The sequence below is a fragment of the Chaetodon auriga genome, chromosome 18 (genome assembly GCF_051107435.1).
Source record: "Chaetodon auriga isolate fChaAug3 chromosome 18, fChaAug3.hap1, whole genome shotgun sequence".
Lineage (NCBI taxonomy): Eukaryota > Metazoa > Chordata > Actinopteri > Chaetodontiformes > Chaetodontidae > Chaetodon > Chaetodon auriga.
This window is the reverse complement of record NC_135091.1, coordinates 10518179-10545870: the sequence shown is the minus strand read 5'-3', so window position 1 is coordinate 10545870 and position 27692 is coordinate 10518179. Positions and strand designations below refer to the sequence as shown.

The window sequence follows — 27692 nt, the reverse complement described above, 5'->3', positions numbered from 1 at the left end:
CACCGGAAATCAGACCAAGCAACACCCTTGCAAACTTTCCAACAACACCCACCACACCACCAACGCACGTTAAAACCAAGGCTCCATGGCACAATTAAGAGCTGGCCTGAGTGGGAGAACGGGGTCAGATCTCTAACCACGGCTGTTTCTGTCTTCCCTACCAAATTCTCCCTCTGTCTCCTGGCTTCTCGTCTCATTTATAAAGGCCAGAGGCAATAATAAACAGCACTGTGTCAAACCACTGAGCAACAACCGCTCATGCTGAACCAAAAGCAAATGTACCAGAGATATGCGGTGGGTCCAGGTGGGTCTCCTCCTGATTGGTGCAGGTGAATGAGTGGGTCTAAGGAGAAACAAACACATTAAGTAACAAAATCAATGTCACACAATGTGTTTACATTTTTTCCATGACCTTCAAAAGGTTGGTGAACTCTAAAAGACTGATAAAACTGGACAAATAAGTGTTTTAATGGCCTTCAGCTGGCCTCTCTGCTGGCCTCGAGACTCACTCTGCACAGATCTTGTTCTGTTTGTAGAATTTGTGTCTGGCCGTGAAAAGACGAGCGATGTACTTGGCCATTTCCATGTCCTCCTGCAGATACAAACAGAGGAAAACACTGATATTTCAAATGAACACAGTTGTATTTATAGAAAATCAAGAGCCCGTGTATGTGCCTCTGTGCAGGGACATCTGAGAAAGTGCTTTTTTTTTTTGTTTAACTTCCCACTGGAAACCTTGTGTAAAGCATGTGTGTGTGCTGAGACCACCTGCAGACACAACACTCACCATGTGAAAAATGATGGTGTCGTCTCGGCTCGTTATCTCCACTGTGATGGCTGACTTGTTGTGCGCTATGGTGCCGATGTCCTTCCACCTGTCGCACACACAAACATGCACGCAAGGGCTGAATTTTCCCACACATATTTTCTTGCATATTCGTTTTATTTGTGTTATCCCAAAATTCATACAGGCGGCAAAATGAGCTAAACACAGGGGGGAGACTTACTTGTGGAGCATGATGGACCTGCCATTTCTGTGTTTGACAAACACCCCAATGAAGGACACACCGATGAAAATATCATTGGTGTAGTTGTCCTGTGAGGAGAAGAATTCGTAAGCAAAGCCTTTTTATTGGCTTCTCTGTAGAGGTGTGTGTTTTTGCAGGGGGCTGAGGTGACATCTATTTTATCTACCTTAGCAGGAAAGCTCTCCTGGCCAAAGCCGTCCAGCTTCTCCACCTCCTTGATGTACAGCAGCTCTGCTTCTGCGGTCTGCATTCGACTGCAAAGCAGACAGATATAGCACCAGGCACTAGGTATGTATCTCTGTCTCTGAAGCTTTTTCAGGTGTACACACACAAACAAATAGTATAAAAACAAGCTGACAGTACCAGTGACTCTTGTGTTCCTCAGCAACTTTCTGGGTCCAGTCCTCCAGAACCTCTTCTCCATTATGCCAGTTCTGACAGAGAAAAGGAGGAGGGGGAGGATCGGAAAAGGAGAGGGAGGCAAAAAGTGATGGAGGATTAAAGATAGAGAGATGACAAGGTGAAAACACTCATACTCTCTTTCTCAAACACCCTGTCAAGCTGCTTTACAGCTAAACTGCAGTCAGTGGTGTGACAATGAAGAGCACATACAGTAATCGGCAAAGGAACAGAGTTAAAGAGTGTTTCATCAATGGAATACATTTGGTATCCACTAGATCTTTATCTCTGCCACGCAGCTTCCTGTTTGTTGTTTCTGTCGTCTGCCTGTCAATCAGGCACGCAGAGGGAGGAAGTACACAGGTGACACAAGAATGTGTGCCTTCAGGCGACACTCCGAGACACAAGCACATATCTGAACAGCGAAGGTTTGAGGACTCACCACTGGGAAGAGCACGTACTCCCTGAGGAAGTCCTGAGACATGAACTTAGTGAAGTCTCCAAAGTCAGCTGGAAAACAGAAACACATGTAGATTTCTCATCTTTGAGGTAAAACACAACCTGAAGCCTTTTTATTGTGTATGAATGTAACGTTTGCAAGTCGCATCACCTATAATGGAGTGTGTTTCAGAGTAACCAGAAGTTACTTGTTAGCTTAATTAGCTAGCAAGTTACATTCTTGTAAATACACGGAGTGTGTTACAGAAATATAAGTCAACAACACACCAGTAACAACCCCACCTGCACACCATCTCCATAACATGCTCAGGCCTCCAGATAGAGCCTCTGAGTGCACCCTGACTACATCTGCGCTGTCTGTCAGACAACGGGAAGTGTAGCGCAGGATCCTCTCTGCTGACAGATAAGGGTCTTCCTGATGCTACCAAGGCTAACCTTGGAACAAGCGATAAGCTAACTGTCTGTTTACATTCCCCCTGAGACACAGACAGCACCCAGGAACAAGACCGAGGAGATGGAGTGAGGTTGTGTGTGTATGTGAGTGTGTGTGTGTGTGTGTGTCAAGACTGATACCATAGGAACTCAAGTGGACTGGGCTCTCCCAGTGGTATGCAGCCATATTAGGTAGTGAAGTCAAGATGACCTGAGAAAGTGTGAGTTTGAGCTCACTCTGTCTCTCTTGTGCTGCCTGTCTCCCTCCGGTAGATTATTCACATGGGATGTTTGTTCATGCACGTGTGTGTACCTTGTACTGCTAAGCCCGCTAGTCTGATCCCCTGCTCCACTGAGCAGTGGAGACGTCCGTCCAACACCTCCTTCTTCACCTGCAGGTAATACTGATACCTAGGAAGACAGAAGGAAAAAAGAAAGGAAGCGTTCATCAGCTGAGATGTTATAGGATCCTATTCAGGTGTGACGCTGGTGTTGGAGATGTTTTACTTTAATAATGATGATGATGATGATTTATAGACCAGATTTGCCCAATGCTTTGGTTTATGGCCAAATACCTGAAAACTAATGATATTCTCTTCAGTTTTTGGTCACTCCCTGACTTTTCCTCTAGTTGACTTTTATGTTTCTTGTGAAATGTCTTAACAACTTGTGGAGGGGTCACTTTGTCCAAATACCGTAGGTCTACCTCAAAACTAATGACACTGCCATCAGTTTTGTGCTTAGTGCTAATTGGCAATGGTTAGCATGCTAAAACGCTAAACTAAAATGTGATACACATTTTACTTGCTTAGCAGCATGCTAGCATGATGCTAACGTAGCATGAACACTAAAATCAGTGTGCTAACATGTACAAAGTGACAGTATCAAAATGCTGATGTGAAGCAAATATAACATTTACCTTGTTGACCACTTTAGTGTATTAGCATGCTAAGCTTTGCTAATTAGCACTAAGCAGCACTGTGCCTAAATACAGCCTCACAGAGCTATTAGCATGGCAGCAGACTCCTAGTCTTGTTCAAACTGCAAACACAGCCTTTCTACAAGCTAAACTGTGCAAAAAAAAATAAAAATCTCACTCAGTGGGTGGTAGCATATTAGCTTTTCAACTTACCAGAATTTGGTTGGTGGTTAATGTTATTTTTCCAACTAGCCACACTGTCTCTGAACACCACTTATATAAAATCGTGTTGGAAAACATGATGGGTTTCAGCTCGAAACATTTACCCAAAGAAAGTAAGAAGAGCTGTGCTTGCAGCGTTGATCATTAGCAACTGAAGGATTGCAAACATCCCCTGAGACACCACAGGGAGACATATTCTTCTGCTTCTGGTTTGTGCAACAGAAAGAATGCGTCAAGACGGTATTGGCAACGGCATTAGCCGCTTCAAACAATGCCAGAGAAGCCTGCTGCAGGAATGAGTGAATCACCTCTATTTGAAATACCAGTGAGTCATTTCTGAGTTGAGAGGAATGCCAAATGTATACCAGCAGGGGCCAAACATTATGGTTTATGGAGTCTGTTAAATTTCAGCCAACAGAAAGCATGTTACATGGAGCTGATGCTAATCAGGCCTGAGTTTAATCTTAGGTAGGACCAACACAAGCTGGACAAAAGAGAGTATTTGCTGTGTGAATGTGAGACAAACGGGGGACTCTGCTCTGTGGTTTTGGGCAGTGGTGGTTTTGCCAAGTGTAAGCTGATATGATGACACTGTTCAGACTGTTGAGACCGCTCGCAGCCTTCACACAACGTGGTAAAAGTCCCAAAACCAAGAGGCCGAAATACACCGAGCTCCTTCAGTGTCTGAGCTCCTTTTGTCCACTTTTAGCTGTGGTCCAACTGGATGTTTGTCTTTTGAAGAATGGAGTGGCCACACAGGAGGAAAGAGGGAACTGTCAGGGTGACCGGGCTCGGCCGCATAAAAACTCGCGCCCCGTTTCCTGTTTGTTGCCATGGTGACCGCAGGCCGAGTCTTTCCAATGTGGGCCGTGAGACACCTTTTCTGTTGTGTGCACGCGGTCGCACGCAGCCAGAAAGAGCTCTGAGTGGAGGCGCACATCGGACAGGTCCATGCCAGAGTACACAAACGTCTATGTGGAAACCACGGAGCTCGACATGCTTAGTCATTCGCTCGGCCTTCCTCTCGAACACGCTGAAAACACACATCAGATGGAGTCAGTTCAGTTTTCTCTCCCCCTCGTCGATTCATTAGCTCCCTCTGTATTATTAAGAGTGTTCTCCTTCACCTCCTCACATCTTTCATGTTCATATTCCTCCTCACACCCCCCCCCCCTCCTCTTCTTCTCAGTCTTCTTTTTTGAGCTCCACTCAGCATACTCTCGGGCCTATAATCTGACCCCGCCCTCCTCCCTCACCCTGTCATTACACTCGTTGGCTAAGCTGCCATTCCGTTCCCGTGGCAACCCTCTAATTAGCCAACCCTAACCGCCGCGGCTGCATCGGGGGGGAGGAGCCTGATGCGGTCTGGAGGGGAGGAGCCTCGCGGGACACAAAACCCTTCAAATGATTGTGGACTTTGTTTTTACAAACTCTCCATGTTTTCCCAGCGCTCTCCATATGGGGTCTGGGGAAATGTTGAGGTTGGCAGCGGTTGGTTCTCATTCTGAGGTTCAATGGTAACAACATGATGGTGTTTATACATATGCGAGGACAGCGGTGGAGAGGCGGACAGTAAACTGTTGAAATAACTATGAACAAGTGAAAGCGTGACAGTGGAAGGCAGTGAAGGACGGTCTCAGAGTGCTCCTCATGAAGAGCCACAAAACACCATATAGAACAGCGGTTCCCAACCTTTGAGGCGTCAGACTCTTAAAACAAACCTTGGTCTACTTATGAACCCTGTACACAAGTTGCGTATGTCTGCATGTTGTGGCCAGTTCAGTTTGTTTTATTTGAGTACTTTTCAGAGGCCCAAAGAGGTAAAATTATCGAGCAAAAAAAAGAAGTTTTCTGTATGGCGGCACAACTCGGGAGTGGGCAATATGACCTAAAACCTATATAGAGATAAATTATCCACCTAAAATAACATACTGAAGTATCACAGTACCTAAAACCTCTTAGTTGCTTCATGAATTTCACTACAGTACAAGGTTTTGATTCATCTTGGACTCGTTTTTTTCCCATCCATCTTGTTTAATAGCAAGACAAATGATCAAATTTACTTTGAGGATACAGTGAGCTGCTGGCTGACTGACTGGCTGAAGTTCTGGTTAGACGCCTTTAACTGTCACTCTATAGATATTTACTGCAGTATGAGCAAATGGGTGTTCTTTTGGTCATTAGGAGATTCATAATGTTGGTAAAAAACAGGCTTACTGTGTAGTTCTATCAATGAGCCACATCAGAAAACATTCAATTTCGATGTATGTTCAATGTAAAGCAATACAAGCCTCCAATAATGCATGAGGCTTAAAACATCACAGGCAACACTGAAAAATGACATCTAAAATCTGTCCTCTGGTTCATTACCTGGTCCCATTCCTCTGGATGATCTACAGAACACAATGTCAACTGTTTTTAATGAGACTATAGCTCTACGGAAAGCTGTCACAGTGAGGTCTGTGGATTATCCCGTGTAATGGGAACGCTGTTTCTGGAAAGACTTATTGCCGTAAGTCATTTTTCAGCGCTGCAAATGAAATTCCATTCACTTTTATTGCGTTGGGATGGGAGCAGAAACACAAATCTCAAAAACTTAAACTAATAGAAGCAAATCTGCATGGTGAGATACCGTCAGAGAAAACATGGTGATGGAATTTGGGTGAATCTACCTTTTAAACCAGTAAATAAAAAAATACACATTGCGTAAAAACATTCTTCATATCCGTGTCACATCTTATAGTGTTGTCACATTCCAGCCGCATAGACCAGACGTGTCCACAAAGACGACACACACCTGGCACGTATGTCAGAGTGACATCACCATGCTGTAATAACAGGTGAACATACAGACACAGACATGAGGTAGGGCTTTCTTCACTCGGTTACTGGTGACTTCCGCCATGGCAGAGTGCTCTGCTGGCACTCCAGGCAGCCACACAGGCACAAAGAGCCCTTTATATGCCCACGCATGTTCAAGCCCCGCTCAAGACACGCTGCCAGATGTCCAAGTGGCCTGGACAACAAGCCTGCGAGCATATGTGCATGCATGCATGAATGTGTGTGTGTCCATATGCCTCCTCCACCCCCTCCACCTCTGCAGTGGTATGACCCTGATCACCCCCTCAACCCTGGATGGGTCCAGACGGCTTGTGTGGGAGGCAGGAGGATTTCACTTTGAAATGTGTTGAATCAGCAAGGGGCACAACAGAGTACAGCTGTGTGTGTGCGTGTGTGTGTGTGCGTGTGTGTGTGTGCGTGTGTGTGTGTGTATTACTCACGTTGTAGGAACATAAATCTGTTTACAGTCACATTGTGGGGTTTTGTCTTCTTTTTGGGGGACAAGATGCAAGTCCCCACATGTAAAAGATAACATTTTCAGTTGAAGACTTGGGTTAAGGACATAGATAGGTTTGTAATGTCCTCAAAAGTGATGGAAACATGACTGTGTATGTGTGTGTGTGTGTGTTTGTGTGTGTGTGCGATAACTAGCTGAACAGAGCTAGGATTTCAAGGCTGTTGGTGCTGTTAGCCTTGGGGGCTGCTGGAGCCAGCTGGCCTCGCTCCGGTCAACAGCTCTCTGTTTAGGTTCCTCACTTTCTCTCTGTGGGCCACTTTGCCCCCCCCCCACCTTCATATCAGTGAGCCAGAAGGAACAGAAGGCTTCAGCCACACACACACACACCTTCTGCAAGATGTGTGTGGGGTAAAATCCAAAGATTTTCAGAAAGAGGTGGCGTGGGATATCTGGTTAGCAAAACACTCCATACAATGTGGATTTACAGGTTTATATGGGTGCCCTGAAGGACCATTCTGGTTAATGATCCTCCAGTGCTCATCTGCAAAGCTTGGGGTTCATCCTTCTGCCCATTTTGGTGTGAATGCTGCTGCAAAACCACACTCCAGGGCATTGCTTTTTATTAGCTTCAACACTGTTTCACACTTAGTGAGAATTAAATTTCAAGGCCAGAAAGTTTGTACTTTAGAGAATCTGTGGAGATGAAGAAGCAAGGACGGAGACATTTGGATGGAGGAGCATTTGAAGATTTATGGAGAACTCATCAGTGTTTACCGGTGTTCATATGGGCTCCAACTATCTTGCATCGCTGCCTTAATTGCTTCTTGATTGGATTACTGGTGTGAATATGTAGCCAGTCCTCTCTCTCTCTCCCACACACACACACACACACACACACACACACACACACACACACACACACACTTTAGCCCCCTGCTCCGGGTAATTTTCACAGCTGCGTGGAGGGAGGAAGAGAGGGAAGGAGAAACAGATGAATGGATGAGAGAAGAGAGGGAGATCTCGTATCAGGTTACACATCAGTCAGACGCTGAACTTCAAAGACCTGACCGCATTATAAAACTCACATTACGTTCTCAGTAAATCTCATTTACTCAGACGAGACAGAGTCAACACTCTTCCTGCTTTCTGGCGACCAGTTTGGATGAATTTATAAAACCCAGTCCTATGTTAGCCTCCTCTTACCGTCGACACTAATTGCTGCTAAAACGAACACCAATGACCTACATCTCAGCTGGAACCAAATTTAACTGCATGTATTTTAAGCTCGCAAAGTAGGATGTGATGTTCTGATGCTAAAAGCGACTTTCCTCTAAAAGGGGTTTTGTGAAACAGTAAATCAAAGCACCAAAATAAAAAAAATACACTCACTCCTACTCCGTTTCTACACACAAGCACAAACATACTATTCTATGCGGATACGTAAATATGTGGAAGTTCCAGCAAAAACACATGCGGGCAGCAAGCTGAGACCACATAAATAACAAGGTACAAACCCAAAGCCAAGTCCTGCTGCCAAACTTTTACTTTCTCTGTCCCCACTTGTCTTCCTCTTCGCCTCTGTCATTTTTTCTCCGACTCCTGCCTCCCCCCTTCTCATCAGACCAGGTGTGAAGAAAAAACAAAGCTCTGCTTCACTGGATCTGACCCAAATCCACCGACAGCCAATAAATCTCCTACGTTTTAAAAAGAGGGCTGTCAGCTGTAACTTTTATCATTTGCCACGATGATTGATGGGAGCCCTCAAAGGAAAGCAGAGACAGTTATGAGAGCGAAACATGCTTTTAAAGATTTGGTGAACCCTTGATTAGGCGATAAAAATAATGTGTTTTGAACTTCATCAAACAAGTTGTGAGGATTGTCTTGATGTGAAGAAAAAAGGCTTTTGGAAGAGCTTGCCTCGGGTAGCGCGTATGTTCTTACAATGCGCTGTATTGTGACTAACTCTTCTGACAGGGCTGCAGCTGGCTTCTGAGAGGATTCTTGGGGGAGTGTGCGAGGTGTGCGAGGTGAGAGAGAGAGTGTGTGTGTGTGTGTGTGTGTGTGTGTGTGTGTGTGTGTGTGTGTGTGTTTTGTAAACCAGACATCCCCCACCCCCTTTACCCCCAGCACTTCTGCTCGGAGGAATGTGTGGTCCGCCTCCTACGCTGGACGGCTGTGCCAACATTCCTGACTGAACAGAAAAGGAGAAAGAGAGAGGGAGAGAGAGAGAGAGGAAAAGAAAAAGGAGGACGAAGGGACTAAGAGAAAGAGATTGGAAATGTGGGACTGGAGTGATGTGGAGATCTGCTCTTGATAAAAAGGAGTAGGGGTGACACTATGTACAGGGATTGTCAGAGAAAGAGAGGGGGCTTGAGAAAAAGAGGAGACCATTGTTCCCTAAATTGCCCCTAAGGCCCCATCATAACCCCTTCAACCCCATAACCCCCCATACACACACACACACACACACACACACACACACACACACACACAATAAAAGCCTGCAGGGGTTTCTTGGAATACCATCCCTTTACCAAAGCAGATCCTGGCTGCTGTATAACGAACCTGCCGACACACACACACACACACACACACACACACACACACACACACACACACACACACACACACTCTAGTTTCACAGGGAGTGCGTCAGGCCAATCACTGCAACACGATGATTTTGTTCTTTTCAATCTCTAGTCCCGCCTCTCAAAAACACCAGCAAATTCAAGAGCACAAATGGTTCACACACTCTCCCACACACACACACACACACACGCACACACCTTAAAACTAACTACGTCAAAACGTCAAGCTGTGACCTGCAGTCGACCTTTCCCACATCCAGCGAAGCAGAAGCCGCAAATTCACCAGCTCAGTGCGAGGCAGACCTGCAGAGTGAGTGTGTGTGTGTGTGGAATCTGAGATGGCAGACTGTCCACTACACACTGACCCCTGGATGCCCTTTTCACAGCAAGCTAAAGGTGCTCATTCACACTCTCTCACACAAACACTGTGGCATTGGGAGAAAATGGCTGCTATATACCATATCCTGATAATTAGACTGACGTGGCATCGATCTCATCCACGCTCGCTAGCTAAGAAGGGAGACGACAGGTTGGTTCCTGGCTCTGATTGGTCGCCTGTTCCTCTAAACAGTGGAAAACAGCCATCTGTGGGCACTATCCAGAGGTGTGGAAGCACAGTAAATGCACCTGTCTGTGAGCCGGAGTATCCACATAAAATGGATCACGCAGAAATCAAAGCAAACACGAAGCCTTACAGGCTGAAAATGCACAGAGTTACGCTGATGCAAGTGTTTCCTTCCTACAGCATGTCCTCCATCAGTGGTACCATGGCAATAATGATAGATGCCAGATTTCCTTCCTCGTCACAGACGCTCTCCAGCTGGGCCATTTTGGCTATGGCTGCATGGTTTTTACACTACTCCAGATTACAGCGGGGAAAATTACAAGGCACTGGCAGATAAGATTGTTGCTGTTGTGAGTGAATATAAGCTCACACTTGAGGTATGTGGGTGTCTGACATACTGTAAGTGGTGTTTGCAGAGTCTTTACCTGGTAGCTTCTTGCTCCAGCCGGGAAACATTGGGCACGTAGAACATGACTCCGAAGAAGAGCAGTGGCTCATTGCCAAACTTGTCCAGCTGCTTCTTGAGGGGTTTCTCCAGCTCCACCCAGCGTTGGGCCGGGGCCTGGGTCTTTCCTTGGAACCACAGCCCGAAGTAATGGGTCTGGAGCCAAGGGCAGAGACAGAGAGAGGGTCAGTGTGGGACAGAAGGTCAAAGGATGAAGATGAAGGAAACAGGACAAGAAGGAAAGGAAAGAGGAGAGAGGAAGTGGGATGAGAGGGAAGCAAAGAAAGGATGAGTTGTATGAGATGGATGGAGAGGGATGAAGAGGTGGAGGAAGTGACTCGGAGAGACCAGAGGGAGACGGAGGAAATGTGTCAAATGGTGGAGGCAAAGTATTGGGATGGGAAATGGGGGTTTGTAGGGATAGAGAGAAATGGCTTTAGGAGGGAAATTGGAAATTAGCTCAGAAACACATTTGGGACAACTGGGGAGAGCAGAGAGGAGATTAACAAGCAGCTGAAATACAACAAGCACATATTTCTCCTTCAAATCTGATCAAACCTTTGACGTCAGCAGCGTAACTCTATTAAACATAAATATTAGAGCAGACTCGCTGCCAGAGAGACTGGCCCGCGGGGGAAGACATAGACAACCATCCAATCTCGCTAAATCAAAATGAAAACTAAGTCTCTCGCCCATTATTTCATCCAGAGATCCACACACTGTTTGAAAATTAAACACAATTCAGCTGTGCAAACAGCAGAAACAGCTTCACGACGAAGGTCTTCTCGAGCGATGTGTTCAAACATCAAACTGGTGAACAGTTCATCTAAAACAGCTCGAGCTGCGAGAATCAGCCTTCAGCTCAACTCTGAATACAGGACTGATCTGCTTTGGGGCGGTTTCTTGACATTCTAGACACAAAACTATAAATCCTGTTTAAATGGATCTGGTGCAGGTTTCAACATGCAGCCCTTCGCAGCATGATATAATTTCCTGTCACGTTCCACTTATCAAAACAAACACCAATACTTGCAGGCTATGCAAGAGCCCTGAGACGCGCACACTCATCTGCAATTTGGGAGAGACAGTCATTTATGAAACATGCCACTGCCGCCATTTGCCATCTGTGGGTAAGCGAGCAGTGCTCACAAATGGCTTTTCTGCCCTGCTTCAGTCTCTAAATAAAGATCTCACCGAGTCTGTCAAACATTCTTACAGTTTTAGCCCCCGTATGACTAACGGTGTGTAATTCAGAAAACCGTGTTTCACTGGCTTCATGTCTGTATGTGTGTCACTCATCACGAACAGGTGAGCACACCTGTTCTCTACTGTAAAGAAAGTTGTAATGCCGCAGCTGCACGGCCACAAACACTCCTTCCTCACGTGCAAACAGACAAACACTCGAGGCCTCAGGTAGAGCAATAAAGATGAAAACTCAGAAGGACGCACACACACACACCGAGTCCTGAGATGGCGTGCATGCACGGGGGCAGACGGCAGATGAAGCTGAGGCGTCACACCGCCTTATTTATAACATCGCTGACACCTGGTAAATACCACAACACTGTGTGAGTACGCACAGGTACACCGCCCCTCTCTGTCTCACTTTGTCAGCAGCTCCGGCGGGCGCAGACACACAGTAAAACACACGTATTCATCAAACTCAATCAGTCGTCACCCAAACAGACACATTCTTTCTCTGATGTGTGAACAAACTGCCCTGTCACGCACACACAAAACAACTCCACACTGCAAACAATGAATCAAACAAGAAGCTGTCCGGAGGCAAGACGACGCATTCTGCTCCACCTGTGTGAGCGCACAGCAAGGTGGTGGTTCGGCCTTGATGGAGGGAAATGTAAAGAAAACCTGGGGAACAGAGGAGAAGGGAGAAAGCACGGACAGGAGGGGTGGAGTGGCGCAGGGGGGACGAGCAGTGTCTCTTTCTTCTGCAGTGAAGAGAAGACAGAGGTAGCCATGCTTCGTTAGAGACAGACAAGGACTCTGCAGGAGAGAGACAGCGGAGGGCAGGGAGACACACACGGGGTGTGGAGAGAGACGCGTGGCGATCTCACACACACACACACACACACACACACACACACACACACACACACACACACACACACACACGCACACACACACTTTGGTCTAGGCTTCCCATTTAAACATTTTATTGTTGATCATGAAGGCTTATTATACCAAACAGCTACTCTGATACCAGCTGATCATGGTATTCTGAGCATTCCCATTCAATTGTCATTATTATCTATTATAAGGTCACATAATAAAAGACTTGTCCTCACCTCCCGTAGTTCCAGCCTTTGGGCCACCGCCTCCAGACATTCCTGTCCCGTACTCTCCACTGACAGAGTGCATTCAATCACATTGCTGTCCAGCAGGCGAATCCGTGTCACAAAGTAGTTCTTGCTCAGGACGTTGTAGCGCCGCGTGCGCCGCAGCTTCAGCCGGAAGGGCATGGCTGGCTGGAGGTCACGGCTGAGTCAAAGGTCAAAAGTCAGTTGGGAGCAAGCAAGCGGAGAGAGGGGTGGGCGGGCTCTACGACCTGGCCGCTGCCCTCCTCACTCTCGCACGACGCCAGCCACACCACCGGGTGGAAAGATGCACCCTGGCAAGGCGCTGGCCCATTCCCAAAGATGTCCGGAGAGGAGGAATAGGACGATGAGGAGGAGGAGGTTGAACGGGTGCTGCAGGGGGAGATGAAAAAGAGGAGGATTCGTCAATAACAAGAAACTATCTGCAGAGTTTTGTGTAATCTTTTCAAACTTGCCCACAGGAATGCAAAACCTACATGGTGCTCTAATCAGTAAACATTCTTCCTATCAAACCCTCCCACACCATATTTCCCCGTATTATCATCCTGCTGCCTCCCATAAACAAGCAGAAACGAAAAACAGACGAGGCTCGCAGAATCACCGGCGATAACAGCAGCGGGGCAATAACGTTAGCAGAGGCAGGAATCACACGGTGGCAGACGGCTTTATCCTATAGTTATGGCAGCTGGGCTCTCTCCAGCCCCACGAGGCTCGGCGTCAGCCAAAGCTGGGAGACAGAGGCAGAGATGTGAGGCTATGGATGAATGGACATCAAACGGGCGAGCGCAGACATCCATCTGAACCCGGCAGCTGGCTTTGAGGAACTAATGGAGCTTCTAAGTCTCATATCTGCCTGTGTGGGAGGCCTTTCCTTTCCTTTTTATCTCCCCTCTCCCTCTTTCTCTCTGCCCGGCTGCAGCACAGTGCCAGACATTGTAGCATACAGCGTAGTAGCATGTAAGATCACACACGTGCGGTGGTGGCACATATGCTTCCACACACCCACGCACTTTTTTGTCCACTAATGCCACAAAACAGAAAACGTTCATGTTGTCGATAACAAACTCATAAAACTGTTTAGTTACTGCAGGATAAGCAGCACACACACACACACACACACACACACACACTGTGGTTTTAAGGTTGACACAGGTCTTCAGGGACCACTTTGAACACATCTCTGGGTTAGTCATCAGTTCTTAGCTTTCATGTGTGTGATGAGGAAAGAGCTTTTGAAGTAGGGCAACACAAATACGAGCATATTTACTTCATATATCCACACCTGTAGTGTATACAGTATGCAACACTGAGAGGCAAACCTAAAAAAAAAAACTTCACACAGGTTAAAACCCAGCTTTAACTTGGGCGATTAGCCACAGAGTGATTTCTTTTACGGGATAATGCGGTGCTGTCAACGGGAATTAATTCAAATAGCTAAAAGCAGTGTCATTTCAAGGGTGGTGGCCACTTTGTAGCCTTGTTAGACAGGAACTAGACCACAAAACCAAAAAAAAAAGGCTCCACACCTTCTAAGCAGGGAGAGAAGAAGCTCTCCTCAATGCAAAAACACTGAGAGAAGTCACAGACAAAACTGGCAACGCGTTACAGAAACTCCAGGAAAAAGCACGAAGATGGAGACAAAAAACAGGAAAATGCATTAAAATGAAAAGAATGTGTGTAAGTAGGAGAAAAAAACACAAACAGAAGAATGAAAAGACCAAAATACGGCACGACAATGCTCCAATGATCAGGAGAGGAGAAAGGGGGGGGTGAGGAGGTGGGAGGAGGAGAGAGGGAGAAGGGGGAGGAGTAAAGATGGAGTGGATGTGTTGCTTCTTGTCCTGGGCTCTGGCAATGTGCTGTTGATAGTCAGCTTGGACCCCGGCCCAGATTCCTCTCTACCCTGACTGGAAAAACAGAGCACACCTGACACAAGTATGCACCACAAGGAAGGAAAGTGTGTGCGTGTGTGTGTGTGTGAGACAAGACTGAGTGAGCGGGAGACAGGGACACGGGGGGGGGGGGGGGGGGGGAGAGAGAGTCTTGAATGAGAGAGGGCGAGAAGCTACAAAGTGCTGACTTACAGCCGTGTTGTTTGGTACGAACTGAATCACACTTGCTTCACGCTCGTCTTTTGTAACAGCCGTGCCCCTCCGGGAGCCGTAACACATTCCTAACTCCTGAATCCTTCGGAGAGACAGCTCACTGTGGAGTGGCATCATCTTATTCGTGTGTTTTCTCATTGGGCGTTCATGCCAACGCGAGCGAGAAAGCCACAGCGGCTGAATAACTGGGCTGCAACGGGTGAGTAAATCAGCCTCGCTTTGGGACATGTGGCCACGGTGACCCCAGCCGTCACCCGACCCGAACCGCAGCCCCCTCTGACCCCCCCCCGGCTCGGGCTTAGGGGAAGTGACATCACAGCTTGACGGTAAAAACCTCCCCGAAATGCCTGGAGAAATGTTCCCAAGCACGCGGGCCCTTGCGAGATCACTGTCAACAAGTATACAGACGCAGATAAACACACAAAGACACAAATAAAGACGCATACTTTCACTGTGTAGTGTACAAACATAGACATGCATGAACAGGGAACACCGCAAACACACACACAGGATCACACACACCCACCAGGTTCTTCGGAGGTTAGCCAAAGGACCAGACAGCAGTTAGTGCAACTCTAAACTAGTAATCAGTGGCATGGTTGGGAGTGTGCGGTTGAGTAAAGCCAGACAGACAGACAGACAATAGCTTGGGAGCGAACCCACTCCTCGACAGAAAAAAAAACGCCGCTTCAACGCCGCTACAGCGCTGCAGCAACATTCTCTCCTGACCGTCGTGTTTATTTCCAGCGTGCAAAAACAGCGTATACGTTTATGAATTTGCACATTGTAATTTTGTGGCGTGGAGAAAAAACGAGAGGGAAAACTGAGGGAAGAGGGTTGTTTTTCTTTTTCAGGGCAGCAAGCTTTAGCTAAATATACATGAAACCATTCCCAGCTTTTGTTGTGCTTTTTTTTTTCTTTACGCCCGTAGACTGGTGTGGCGAGGGGCAAAAAGGTGAAAATAAGAAAAGGGAGATCTTGTTTTTTTCTGGGTGTTTAAAACCACAACACCACAAGCGTATCCTTCCTCCAGCACCGTCTGCAGATGCATCCGACCTCGCAGGGCTGCGTACTTTTAACTGAGCAATTTGACATTAATGAAGTTGTGCATGTGCTCTCAGATGTGGTTGGTCTCTGTGAGCCTGGCGTCAGATTCATTACTATCAAGCGTTTTTGAGCTTGTGCGTCACAAAATGTCAACATGACAAATTCAAACAGCGATGGCTGATTATTACACCCAGCATGTTGTAAAGGGTTTACTTCAGTAGATCGACCAATCATATCTTAGCAACTGTAAATGCAGAGCAGGCATCAGATTTCTGCACACGCATGGTTTTGTAGTATGACCAATATAGTGTGGAGTGGTGGTCTATTCTTTAAAAGTTCTGGTGTGTTTATCTGCTCTAACACAAGCTGCTACATTAGCATGTCCAGCTAACTAGCTAGCTACCAACAGTAGTAATCCAGCATTACTTCCCAGGAGTATATCATTTAATAAAATGAGTTTGTTGGGCCACAGTTTACCTTGGCTGTCACTATATCAGAGTTTAGGCTAACAGTGACAAGTGTACATAAGCTAAGCACCCAAACAGGGTTATGTTATAATACTAGGACTAGTGGGCTCTACGCTGCATTAGAAGAGCATCGCTGCTTCTCGATTCCCAGGTCGTCTGCTGGTGAGGATGCTGACCTTTTGCCTGGAACATTTAGCTTTAGCCTCCGTTCTGTGGCTGTCACAGGTATATTCAAGGTTTCTCGTTTTAAAACGAGTCAGCTGCAATCATTAAAAGCTAGCATTAGCTTGATAAGCTAGCTAGCAGTTGGCTGAATGCACCTGGTGCAGGTGTCCTTTCTAACGGCCAAACCAGTCACCGGCTAGCAATGAGAAGCCTGCCCCGCCGTCTGAAATGAAGCGGTAACTCCTGCCCTGTTATTATAAACTGCATTATGTGCCATGTGGGAGGTTGACAGGTGAAGCAACAGACAGGGTGATAAGTGCCAACAGCTGACAAAAGACGAATCTAAAACGTGTTAAAAAAAAACAACGTTGGCATAGGTCTGCCCCTCGGGGTGCGATGTTTTGCTACCAGTCACCTCTCAGGTCTGGATCGAGCACACGGAGGCCACCTGAGAATTATAACCCAACTAAAACAAGCTGTGACAGACACCACAGCCGGCCTGGCAGCATTACACAACGAAACCACAACCAGACTGTTGCTCACCTGCAGGGAATCACAACAAACACCTGAAATGTTCCATCTGATGGAATTACTTTTACATGATGAACGCAAAGAAAGCTAAATGACCAGTCCCGTGCTGGTCTGGGTGCTGCGTGTGATCCATCTCCCTCCGTCTCAGGGCGGACCCGTCTGTCGCTTTGCTCCATTCACATCCACACAATAGCGGGAACAAAACAGCACTTTGTCGCCTACTGCTAAGACCATTAGACGCAGGCCGCCAAGAGCCGAGGACGCAAGTGTAGCGTGTGTAACTCAATCAATCTGATCTCTGTTGCTTGTCTCTGTCTGAAATAGCGACACCACCCCCCCTCCACCCCTCCTGTTACACATGAGCGCTGTAGCAAAACAAACGGGTTAAGTGCCTCGCAGCTCGTAACCGCTCTTCCTCCCGCATAGTTTGTCTGTGAGACCGAACCAGGCCTGGATCACGCAGCAGCGGAGGGCAAAGCAAGTAGTATTTACAGGTTATGAGAAGATTTCTGTTTGATAAATCACTTAAAGATGAATCCACTGTCAAACCTTTAGTTGACCAATAGCATCCGAAGAGTCTGTCGTCAGCACGGAACACTTCTGCCACTTCCTGCATTGTCCTATGTGGTGACAAAGCCGAGCAGAGCCAAAACACAAGAATTTGGAAAATACTATTACACCGTCTGCTCCAAAACAGCCAGATTTGGTCTGAGGTTTCCCGAAATCTTCTTAAGGTTCTGATCCTCTGTTACCCCACAGGCTCACCGCGGAGCTAAGACAGGCTCAGTAGTGAGATGCTTTGGGAAAATACGGCTCTGGGGTCCAAACACATTCCTGGACGCACACAGCTGAAGTTTACCTGAGCGACAGCGGTTACTGAGGGCTGACCCTGGATCAGACTTTATCCTGCTGGCAGTAAAACACAAACTGTTGTCTTGTGCTATGTGAAAAAAGCACATGGGGTAAAGCAGGGTCCTCGAGTACATCGCACGCTTGATGGTGGGTCCGCAGGGTGGAGAGGATGGAGATGGAGAATAGTCCGGTTCTTTAGAATGGGTCAACCATGAATCATAGACACTTGGGCCTGCTGTGGGCCGGATGGAAAGCCTTGTTGGGCTGGATGTGGGCCGCGAGCCACTGCTTGAAGATCACTGGAGTAAGGGAACATGCACACTGCACAGCAATTGTTCTCCCAGCATGCCTAAGGGACAGCGGGACACACCACCTCTTTGTTATCTGACACTTTGGCCATGTGTGGTTCTGTCTGACCCAGAGGACTGTGTGCAAGCGTGTGTGTGTGTGTGTGTGTGTGTGTGTGTGTGTGTGTGTGTGTGTGTGTGTGTGCATGTGTGTGTGTGCATGTGTGTGTGTTTTCCTTCTAAAAAAACTTTTAACTTTGCTTTTATGTTTCCTCAGCTTATAGGAACCTAAATATACATTCCACAGTATATACTGTATACTTACTTGCTTACACATAGTCCTGCGCGCACACACACACACACACAAACATACTGTCTGTCACACACAAACATTAGCAGCTGCACACAGATGGTGGAGGCCAGCAGCCAGACTGTGTGTGTTTCTAACAGGCGCATCTGCTTCTTCACTTTCCAGCTTTTTTTTTTTTCTCTCTCTCTGTCCATCTCTGACACAAAGACACACACACACTTGCACACACACTTACACATTCTCTCTACTGTACGAGAGCACAGGAGCAGTGACAACACATAGAGCAGAGTGTTCGCACAGAGGTGACATCCAGACAGCGAAGGAGTCTTGTCTGTAGACACACACACTCTCTTTCCTTCAGTGTCTCCTCGCTATCTCTATCACACACACACATACACACATCTGCACAGATGAGGGGGTTCGGCTGGGGTGCAAACCATAAGGGCTAAAAGGTAACCCTAATTCAGAAACGTACACATGGAAAACAGAGCAGAATCCCACATCTTTCATTGGACACAAGCTCTGCTCTGGAGAGATTAATGTCTGCAACCTCAGGTCCTTTTTGAAAATTTAATGCATGCAGGATTGCTCTGAAGAGACCCACAATATCTTCCACTTGCAGAGGACAACTTAGCCTGAAATCCTCACACTACATGCACATTCCTTGTACCATCCTGTGCAGTAAGAGGCACCTGTCCACATGTTAGTTATCTGACTTTGATGAGCGTCGTGCATCCAGATATTTTGCAGCAGCGGCTTAACACATTTTCTTGTAAGTGCTAATCTGTCAACATCTGCTGCTCTGCACTTACTGTTTGGACTGAGTTACGGGTGCAGACAGATGCAGCAGACTTATTAGTGTGCAAGGAGAACAATCGCCATAAATAAAATCAGAAGAAATATCTAAAATCTAAAAAGATTCTGCTCCTTGAACGCAGAACGACAGCTGCTGACCATGATTTGGGAGGATAAAATGCTCCATTAAATGATAAGATCATGTGATTTTCCAGCTCCGTGTTATTGATAGTGGACGTCTGACAGCACATGTACTGCTATATATCATAAAACCAGTGCAGGGAAATAACAGAAAGATGCGTTCACGGGCTGCTGCACTGTGCCACAGTTGACAGTGCCAGATAGGGAATGCTCAGTGTTCGAGGCTGGCATGGCCGTCTAAACACTGTCACTAGAACATGAAGAGGGGGAGGATCAAAGAGGGGCGCAGCTTAACACTGGCCAGAGACTGGTTTTCCAAACCAACAATGATGTAGCACTGCCGACTCATCCTGCAGCACTGAAATCTGGGAACTGTGGGCACGGAGGCAGGGTGAGTTTGGAGATATAACTGGGAGGAAGAGTGCAGTGTGTGTGTGTGTGTGTGTGTGTGTGTGAATACATGCGAGTGTGTTAGTGTGTCTTATAAACGCGCACAAAGTGATTCCCAGCACCCGAATGAGAAAGTTGTAGATAAGTGCGGATATGGAGATCAGGGCAGAGGGGGAAGAGGAGCTGTGACACCGGTGCTTCTCAGGCTCTTATCATGTTGGTACAGTTGCTCAGGAGGACGGGAGGAGGGCAGGGGGTGAGGACGGAGGGAGGGAGTGAGTAAACACGGACGGTGAGGCTGATAGCGGCGGCTCTACACCTCAACAACAAAAACATGGGACCATTGGCCATGTCTGTTGCAGCCAAACCACAGTGCTGTTCACATTTTCCATGCCCCCCCCCCCTCCCCTTCTTCTCCTGGGAACCACATCACAACCACACACACAAATACAACTCCACACACACACACACACATGCTCCATCACCAGAAAGCCACTGAGTGTTTTCTCACAGCTGAACCCTGTGGCACCAACACTAACAGGGACCTCAGCAGCACTGAGTTTACAGGCCTATGAAAGCAGCAACACTTTGGGGTTTGCTACTGCTTACATCCGGCTGCACACACACACACACACACACACAACCACACACACACATCATGACTGCGAGGAAAGGAAAATTCACACATTTTAAACTCAAGATCAAATGGAAAAAGTCTCGGCTTGATGCTCTATTAGAAGTGGGCTAAATCGCACGCACACTTCCTCCTGAAAAACATGCGTGCGGCCACATCACAGGAAAAGTCCCATGCCTCCAAACTTCGGGGCTGGTCGGAGGGAGAGGCGTGTGACAGTGATTGACAGCTCACCTGCAGCACCTGGAAGGTGCCGAAGGTGGAGTGTGGGAGAGTTGGGCAGGTCGCAGCACGCTCTCTGCTCTGTTGTTGTCTGCCCGGCTGCCAGAGAGCACAGCACTTACACAACTCACAGATCCTGTGACCGAAGCATCTCTGCAAGGCTCGATACACTCGCCACACACACACACACACACACACACACACACACACACACACACACAAACACAAAACACAGCTCGCACAGTATTGTACATTAATTACTTCCTTTTAATTACTGCTCCCCTAAAATTCTGATTTATTTCTATTATTTATTTTATTATAGGGGCTAAAACTAACATGACAATCTTAAGGAATAATTGCGTTCCGGGATGCAACTAATGACTGTAATCATAAGCAATTAATCTGCTGATTATTTTTCAATTAGCTGATTAATCATTTAGTCTGCAGTGTCAGAGCGTGGTGAAACATGCCCATTGCAACCTCTCACAGCCCAAGGTGAGATCTTCACGTTGATTTGTTTTATCTGACCAACAGTCAAAAATAGATGTGATTAACGGTGATGAAAGCGGAGCATCCTCGCATCTGAGAAGCTGGAAACCACAATGTTTTGGGCACTTTTGCTTGATAAACGTAATTTGTTATTATATTTGTAATGCAAAAAAAGCCATTAATCGGCTTATCGTGTCAAACCAAAGCACGTTATCTATAATCTTTGAATTAGACAGCCTTATTTTGCATCACAAGAGCTTCACAAATTCAAATCTGGAGACGGAGAAAGAGGTCTCAGCCTCTTCCAACGCTGTCATTTTGCCACTGCAGTGCTGCACAATAACAAGAGAACTGCTTCACCGGCGACGCTAACTTTTCTCCTTCTTTCTCTCCCTGCGCTGCAGCGTGAGCACTTGACCAAAATTACAGGTATGTTCGCCCCACATAGCAATCAAATGGCCTTTAGACTCAAACGACCACTGGCTACACAAACAATAGCCACTTTTCCTTTTACATGCAGGCTCACATTATGCAGTAAACACCTATTATAATCCTACCATGCTGACCTTAAACATAACACGCCTGTGGGACTTGGCCTTCAGCAGCACCTAGAAACTTTCCTTTTGTTTTCAAACATGACGGCTGAATACAGAAAGGGTAAAAAAAATAAAAAAGAAAAAAAAGACACTCTTTATGGAAGGAATCAGACACATATATTAGATCTTTAACCGCTCTCCTTTGTGTGTAAACAGGCTTGATCATAAGGAGCATGGATGGAGCAGGGATGGAGGCTCCAGAGGAACCTACTACTCTGACTTTTGGTCCTTTAAATTCTCCACCAGTGTTTTAAAAGTGCTGTGTACTCCCAAGCCACTTGCTCTGGCACCATATAATTTACACAGCATGCCTTTGAGCTTATAAAGACAGCCAGATGTGTGTGTGTGTGTGTGTGTGTGTGTGTGTGTGTGTGTGTAGAGCCTACGCCTCCTGCAGCTATGCTATATTTGCCTTTACAGAACTCTCCCCTTTTTACAGTAATGCTGGCAGTCCAAGGTGCGTGTCCAAACACATCTTTTACATACTCTCACACAAACATGGATGTTCAGCGCGCACACAGCGTGAGAGCTCCACAAACAGCTCAGCAGCAAGGGGATAATGTCATCATGGCCTGGGTTAAAGAGAAGGGACATGCACATACACACACACACACACACACACACACACACCATGTCATCCAAGCCCATCTGTGTAAACCTGCAATGTATGTGTGCACCTGGATGACTCCATGAATCGTCCAGTGGTCACGCTGCAGTTCATGCAGGTTGTTTTCAGTGTAAAAAAAAAGTCATTTCTAGGTGTAATATTACAGCAGGATCTAGATAATCCAGGTGGTGTAAACTCTGCCTGGCATGTGCCAATTTGCCTCCCTGAAAGATGTCCAAACTGGTTCCTAAAGGGAGGGGGGAGGGGGGGGGGGGCTGGTCCTGCAGAGGGCTGCATAAAGTCCCTTTAGTAAAGAGTCTTCACTCAAATTCAGCGTTAGCTCGTTAACTCTGGAGCAGAGGGCTGAAGGCTGCCATGATGGGAGGTGTAACCACTGCTTTCCACTGACCTACAGGTTATTCAGCTCCCCGTGAAAAGTGGCCCACATCTGATCTGCGGCTCTGTCTGTATATTAATGTATGTTTCTCCGCTGGAGGACCGGGTGGGGGGGTGGGGGGGGGTATTTGGGATCCCCTGCCAGCCCTACGTGGCCAAGCCGTTTGGCCTACATTTAAACACTGCTGACTGAGACTTTAAAAGAGTTTTCATCTACTTCCAAGTCGTTTTGGAAACGTTCAGGAGGATAAGCAAACACTCCTGGATAAGTTTTTTTTTCTTTTTCTTTTTTTGGGAAGACAACTCACCCTTGATCCTGCGCTACATGCCGTTTTCTGCTCCCCGCTGGAGAAACTCCTCTTTACTCGACGGCGTTGAACCTCACAGCAAATAGACAATCCTCATGTGGCGTTTGTCCTCTTTTCTACAGAAGTTTAAGTTCCCATGCGGAAAAAACTAAATCTCGAGAGACTCCCGGATCATATGAGCGCAACTTTCAGAGGAAAAAGTCGCAGAGGCAGGCGCAAAACTCAACCTGGAGCCGATTCAACTCCCAAGTTTTTGGGGGGGTTTAAGAGTTTTTCAAGGAGAACAAAAAGCTTAAACGGTCACCAAAAGTTCTCCAACTTGACCGTGAATAACAACGACGTGGTCTTCCTCTCTCGCAGGGACTCTTCATATGTTTATAGTAGTGGTCCCTCTAGTCCAATGGAGGCGTTCAGGAAAGGGGGAGAGAGGAGCCTGTGCTGCGTTCAAAAGCTGCAAGAAAATACTGGAATCACGAGTATCACGTTGAACGTCCCAACAAGGGGGTGTAAAGCAATGGTTCGGGACCCTCACAACGGGTCGCAAGACGGTCACAAGGATATTAAAGCAGAAAATGAGCGTATTGCATATTACAATATGTATTTTTGTTGCACCATATTACAGACATTAGTCTTTGTGTTGCTTTTCCGTATGAATCACAAAATAATTTTAGACTTAGATTTTTACTTTATTTTAACTGCACAAATTATTTATCACATGAATCATATAAAGATTAGATTTGACATGTTTGACAGTTGATGGTCAAAGTCATGAATTGCTTGGCTCATAACGTCTAGTTAAACCTAAACTTTAACATTTTTACACGTTGGTGTCTGTACAGATTACCCAACAACAAATTATAAGGTGTTAATTAGTGAATTTTACAGGTGTTGTTAGGTGGATTTTATTTCCTTAGCTCTTTGCCCCTGTTTTAAGTCCTAAGCTAAGCTAACCAGCTGCTAGCTACTCATATATAGCATACAGACATGACAGTGGAATCAGTGTTTCATCCAACTCTTGTTAAGAAAGCGTATAAATGTTCCCACTGTGACACATCGGCAAAACATAGCTCCATGCTACAACAACTGTATTCTTGTTGATTAACCCAAGAGAAATCATTTAAAGGCGCTACATACAGCAAAATTCAGACGTCGCAGCCGTGGCGGGGAGCCTGAAGGCAGCAGCGGGCCCAGATGTCCGCGGAGCGCCGCCCCCCTCCGCTCTGACATCACAGCGGAGGAATGCGAGGAATGCCGGGCTCCTGGGAGAAGTCCTGCTCGTTTAATGGTTTTCCAGGGGCCACAGAGGTGACTAAACGTCGAACAAAGGAGGTCCCCTCGCATATTTGTGTCCCCCCTTTTTTGCCTTTTGGCCGGGGATGAGTTAGAGCCTCGGTGGGGCAATTTATTTGCATAAGCTACATTTTTACAACATGTAGGCTTTAGGCTGCCTATAGGCAAATTTGGACACGATTTCACACAATTTATTTATCTATCTATATATATAAGATAAGTTCTGAGCTTGCCCTAAGCAGAACATTATCAATTAATGTGTTTATATATATATATATATATATATATATATATTTAAAAAAAGCTTAACAAAATGCCAGATTTCTAAAATTGACATTATATTGTGAAATATATGAGAAGGATATTGTCTGGTGTTATGTGTGATTAAGGAAAGGGCTGGGCCAGGATTTTTACAGACATTGTCACAAGCCTATATTTCCATAGTTCATCCCTAGGAAGCACCGCACAATGACATTTTCTGATTTGTATTTTAACATTTTTTAGCTGTAACCCATTTCGTATACATATTGTCTCACTACACAATGATTTTTTAAAGTCTATTCTACAAGGAAGATCATTCTGGTGCAAATATTTTTTTTCCCTCTTTTTTGCAAGTCAAACTTCAACAAGTTCAGCCCAACAAATACCTTAACCATCCTTTAAAAACCCATCAGTGTCAACATCTCCTCAGTGTTTAAAACCCTCATGTTGACAGAAACAAGCAGTATTGTTTATCATTAACATTTCGTATATATGGTCGTATACACTGTGCTCAGGATCATTTGTTTGCCTGCGTTTCTATCTTTATATTCCCTTCCACTGCCTTAGACCACCTTAAACAAGTCGTCAAACTTCATCTCATTTAATAAGCTGCCTCTGCTGCAATATCCTGTCACCCACATGCTGTCATGCTTTCTGTTATGAGCCCTTGTGAGCAGGATCCATAGTGGTCTCATTATACCTTTTCAAAGCAAACTCTATAAACTCCCAGCATCCTACGAGGATATCACAGGAACATTTAATGGTACCACAGGAGAGTGAAAAAAAAAAAAAATACAGGAAATAAGAAATTACCATCCAGCGCTGCAAGTTTATTAGAGTTATGATCTTCTGTGGGGTTCAATAAAAGAAGTAGAGGGTTATTTATGACTGTAATTGCAATGCATTATTGTAGTCCTCTGAAAATTACAAAATAACTCAGTGACTAAGATGATTTCTGTATGTTTATATATGTGCTTGTTTCTAATTTATTGTGGATTTGCATTATTGGTGTAAAAATAATAATAATAATAAAGGCTTAAGTGAAAAAAGAATTGAACTCTGCAGAGTAAAGACAACCCTCCTTTATTTCTGACCAAATTCTACCCTCTTGTGGCTAAAATGCAACTTACAGCAGCAGCAATGATGATCATAAAGCAGCACAAAAAAGCACCAAAAAAAGAGTAAACCGTAGTCTTTTCCTATGTTGTAGAGCAATCAGCTAAAATGGAAACACATTGCATTGATTTGTGTGCAACCACTGCAAGCTGCAGTGTTTGTCACATTACCTTGTAATCTCCTATGTGATATTGCTCTCTTTGGGAAAGCAGTTCTTGAGAGTATTTAACGGCATTAATTAGGATTCATCACTGGGATGGTTAGCACGCCTCTTCAGTAGCTCAGGTATTTTGCTAAGACGAAGGAGACAGGCCCTCTCTTTAAAGAAAACGTCCCTCCTAAAGTTGGTAATGCACCAAATATTTCTAGTCCCATTACCTGCTTAATGGCGTATTTGTCTTTCCAAGTTATTAAGCTAGTTTTACCCTCAATTAAAGGATAACAAGGCATAACATTGTAATATTTTCAGTCCAGGTCAAAGGCGTGGGACCTTGTTCAGAAATGAAATCTTTTAATCTTTTTACTTTTTCAAAGAGTTATTGTTTTCTGCTCGAGTGTCAGAGCCCAGACCGTTGTGGAGCATGTCAGGATATCAGCCGTTGTATTCAAGACAGGTCACTGCAAACAAACATGAGCCGGGGAGTCGATTTTTGCAGCTAAAGTCGAGATGAAAAAGTATAAGATTTTACCGATTTAAGGCTTTTACCAATCAAGAAATGAATCACACAGTGTAAAGGATGACAATTTAAACAATGTCAGAGGCCTCAGTCTCAATAGTGCCCCCCCCCAAAAGAAACACTACATTATCAGAACAGGTTTCAAATGTTTCCCTTTTCTCCAATGAAAGAAACTGTGCTGCCACTGTGCCTCTGTCCAAATCTTAAAATCTCCAGGAGAAAAGCTCAGGTAAATCCAGGTATTAAGTTGTTGAGAAGCATTCTGTGAGATCAGTAAATAAAGGAGAATTGGTGAGTCAGGCTGAAGACAAACGAATGCAACAGAAAGGATAAGTACAAGCCCAGAAAATAATATGAAATAAAGGCATTGTGTGTAAGTGTACGAGCATCAAAGCACGTTTTTTTAGAAAAGGATGTCAACTCAACTCAAAGAGAAATTAACATGTTTTTTGTTTTCTATTTGCAGGACTTTGGAAGAAGGCAGAGGACTGTGCTTCCTGAGGTCTCCTGTGGGAGATGCTGTGGGAGTGTATAAAACAATGGCACCATTATGAGACCCTCAGTCTTTTTTCATCCAATGTGATTTACCTTCTGCGTCACTGGCATTAAAGGGGGGCTCAGCATATGTCTACATTTATAGACGGCAAGAAGAAGACACTGATAGAGATTGTTCTTGGAAGCATGATTGAAATTTGCATAATTTGGATCATTTGCAGCAGGCAGTGAAAGCGGGTTGGAGGACTGAAGATCCAGATGTGCCTCATTGTGTTTTCACAGTTTTATTTGCTTTCTTGTTTGGCTCATTGTTATTGCCAAATTATCATGCGCTTTATTTCGTCAAGTCAGTTACTGCACGCTGTAGGAAACCTCTCATTTGGACCCCAGTCACCAAGTTTTGAGTTTTTTCTGTCTGCACCAGTGATCTAAAGCTATAAGACAAGGCATTGCTGTGTTTTTTCAACATTAGATATGCACCTGATTCAACAGATAAAGTTCATTACATTCACTGTATTTATCTTTTCTACTGTTTTAAGCTCGATGTGGAACATTTCGGGATAAAACTGAGTGAGAGAGGTTGTTTGTGTGTTGGTCCACAGAAACAGAAAGTTAAGCCCTGTGTCCTTAAGGAATTTATTAACATCCGGAACATTAAAACTTTGGCATCTGGCTTGGACAGAGCCTAGTTTGGATCCTGTTCTTCGTTTGTTAAAATGAACTGCCAAAAAAAAAAAAAAAGAAAAGAAAGAAAGAAAAGAAAAGAAAAGAAAAGAAAAGAAAAGAAAAGAAAAGAAAAGAAAAGAATCTTAATTGCGCA

At 45.5% G+C, this 27692-nt stretch overlaps 1 protein-coding gene across 2 annotated transcripts in view; it reads right to left on the bottom strand.

Annotated features, from left to right (window-relative positions):
- The window catches only part of LOC143336374 (tyrosine-protein phosphatase non-receptor type 14-like), a 33981-nt gene extending 10585 nt beyond the window's left edge, over window positions 1–23396 (bottom strand). Inside the window, exons 1-11 of one of the 2 annotated variants that reach the window (XM_076756510.1) lie at window positions 23034–23396; window positions 12662–13063; window positions 10336–10511; window positions 2632–2729; window positions 1870–1937; window positions 1392–1462; window positions 1195–1282; window positions 1008–1096; window positions 788–875; window positions 510–592; window positions 283–343 (exon numbers count right to left, since the gene is read on the bottom strand). In XM_076756510.1, the coding sequence (XP_076612625.1) occupies window positions 283–343; window positions 510–592; window positions 788–875; window positions 1008–1096; window positions 1195–1282; window positions 1392–1462; window positions 1870–1937; window positions 2632–2729; window positions 10336–10511; window positions 12662–12835 (996 nt within the window). In that variant the 5' untranslated portion in view covers window positions 12836–13063; window positions 23034–23396. Of the gene's footprint in view, window positions 1–282; window positions 344–509; window positions 593–787; window positions 876–1007; window positions 1097–1194; window positions 1283–1391; window positions 1463–1869; window positions 1938–2631; window positions 2730–10335; window positions 10512–12661; window positions 13064–17018; window positions 17113–23033 lie in introns of those variants that run through there. The other variant, XM_076756511.1, reaches the window with a different exon arrangement.
- Between the last annotated feature and the right edge of the window lie 4296 nt (window positions 23397–27692).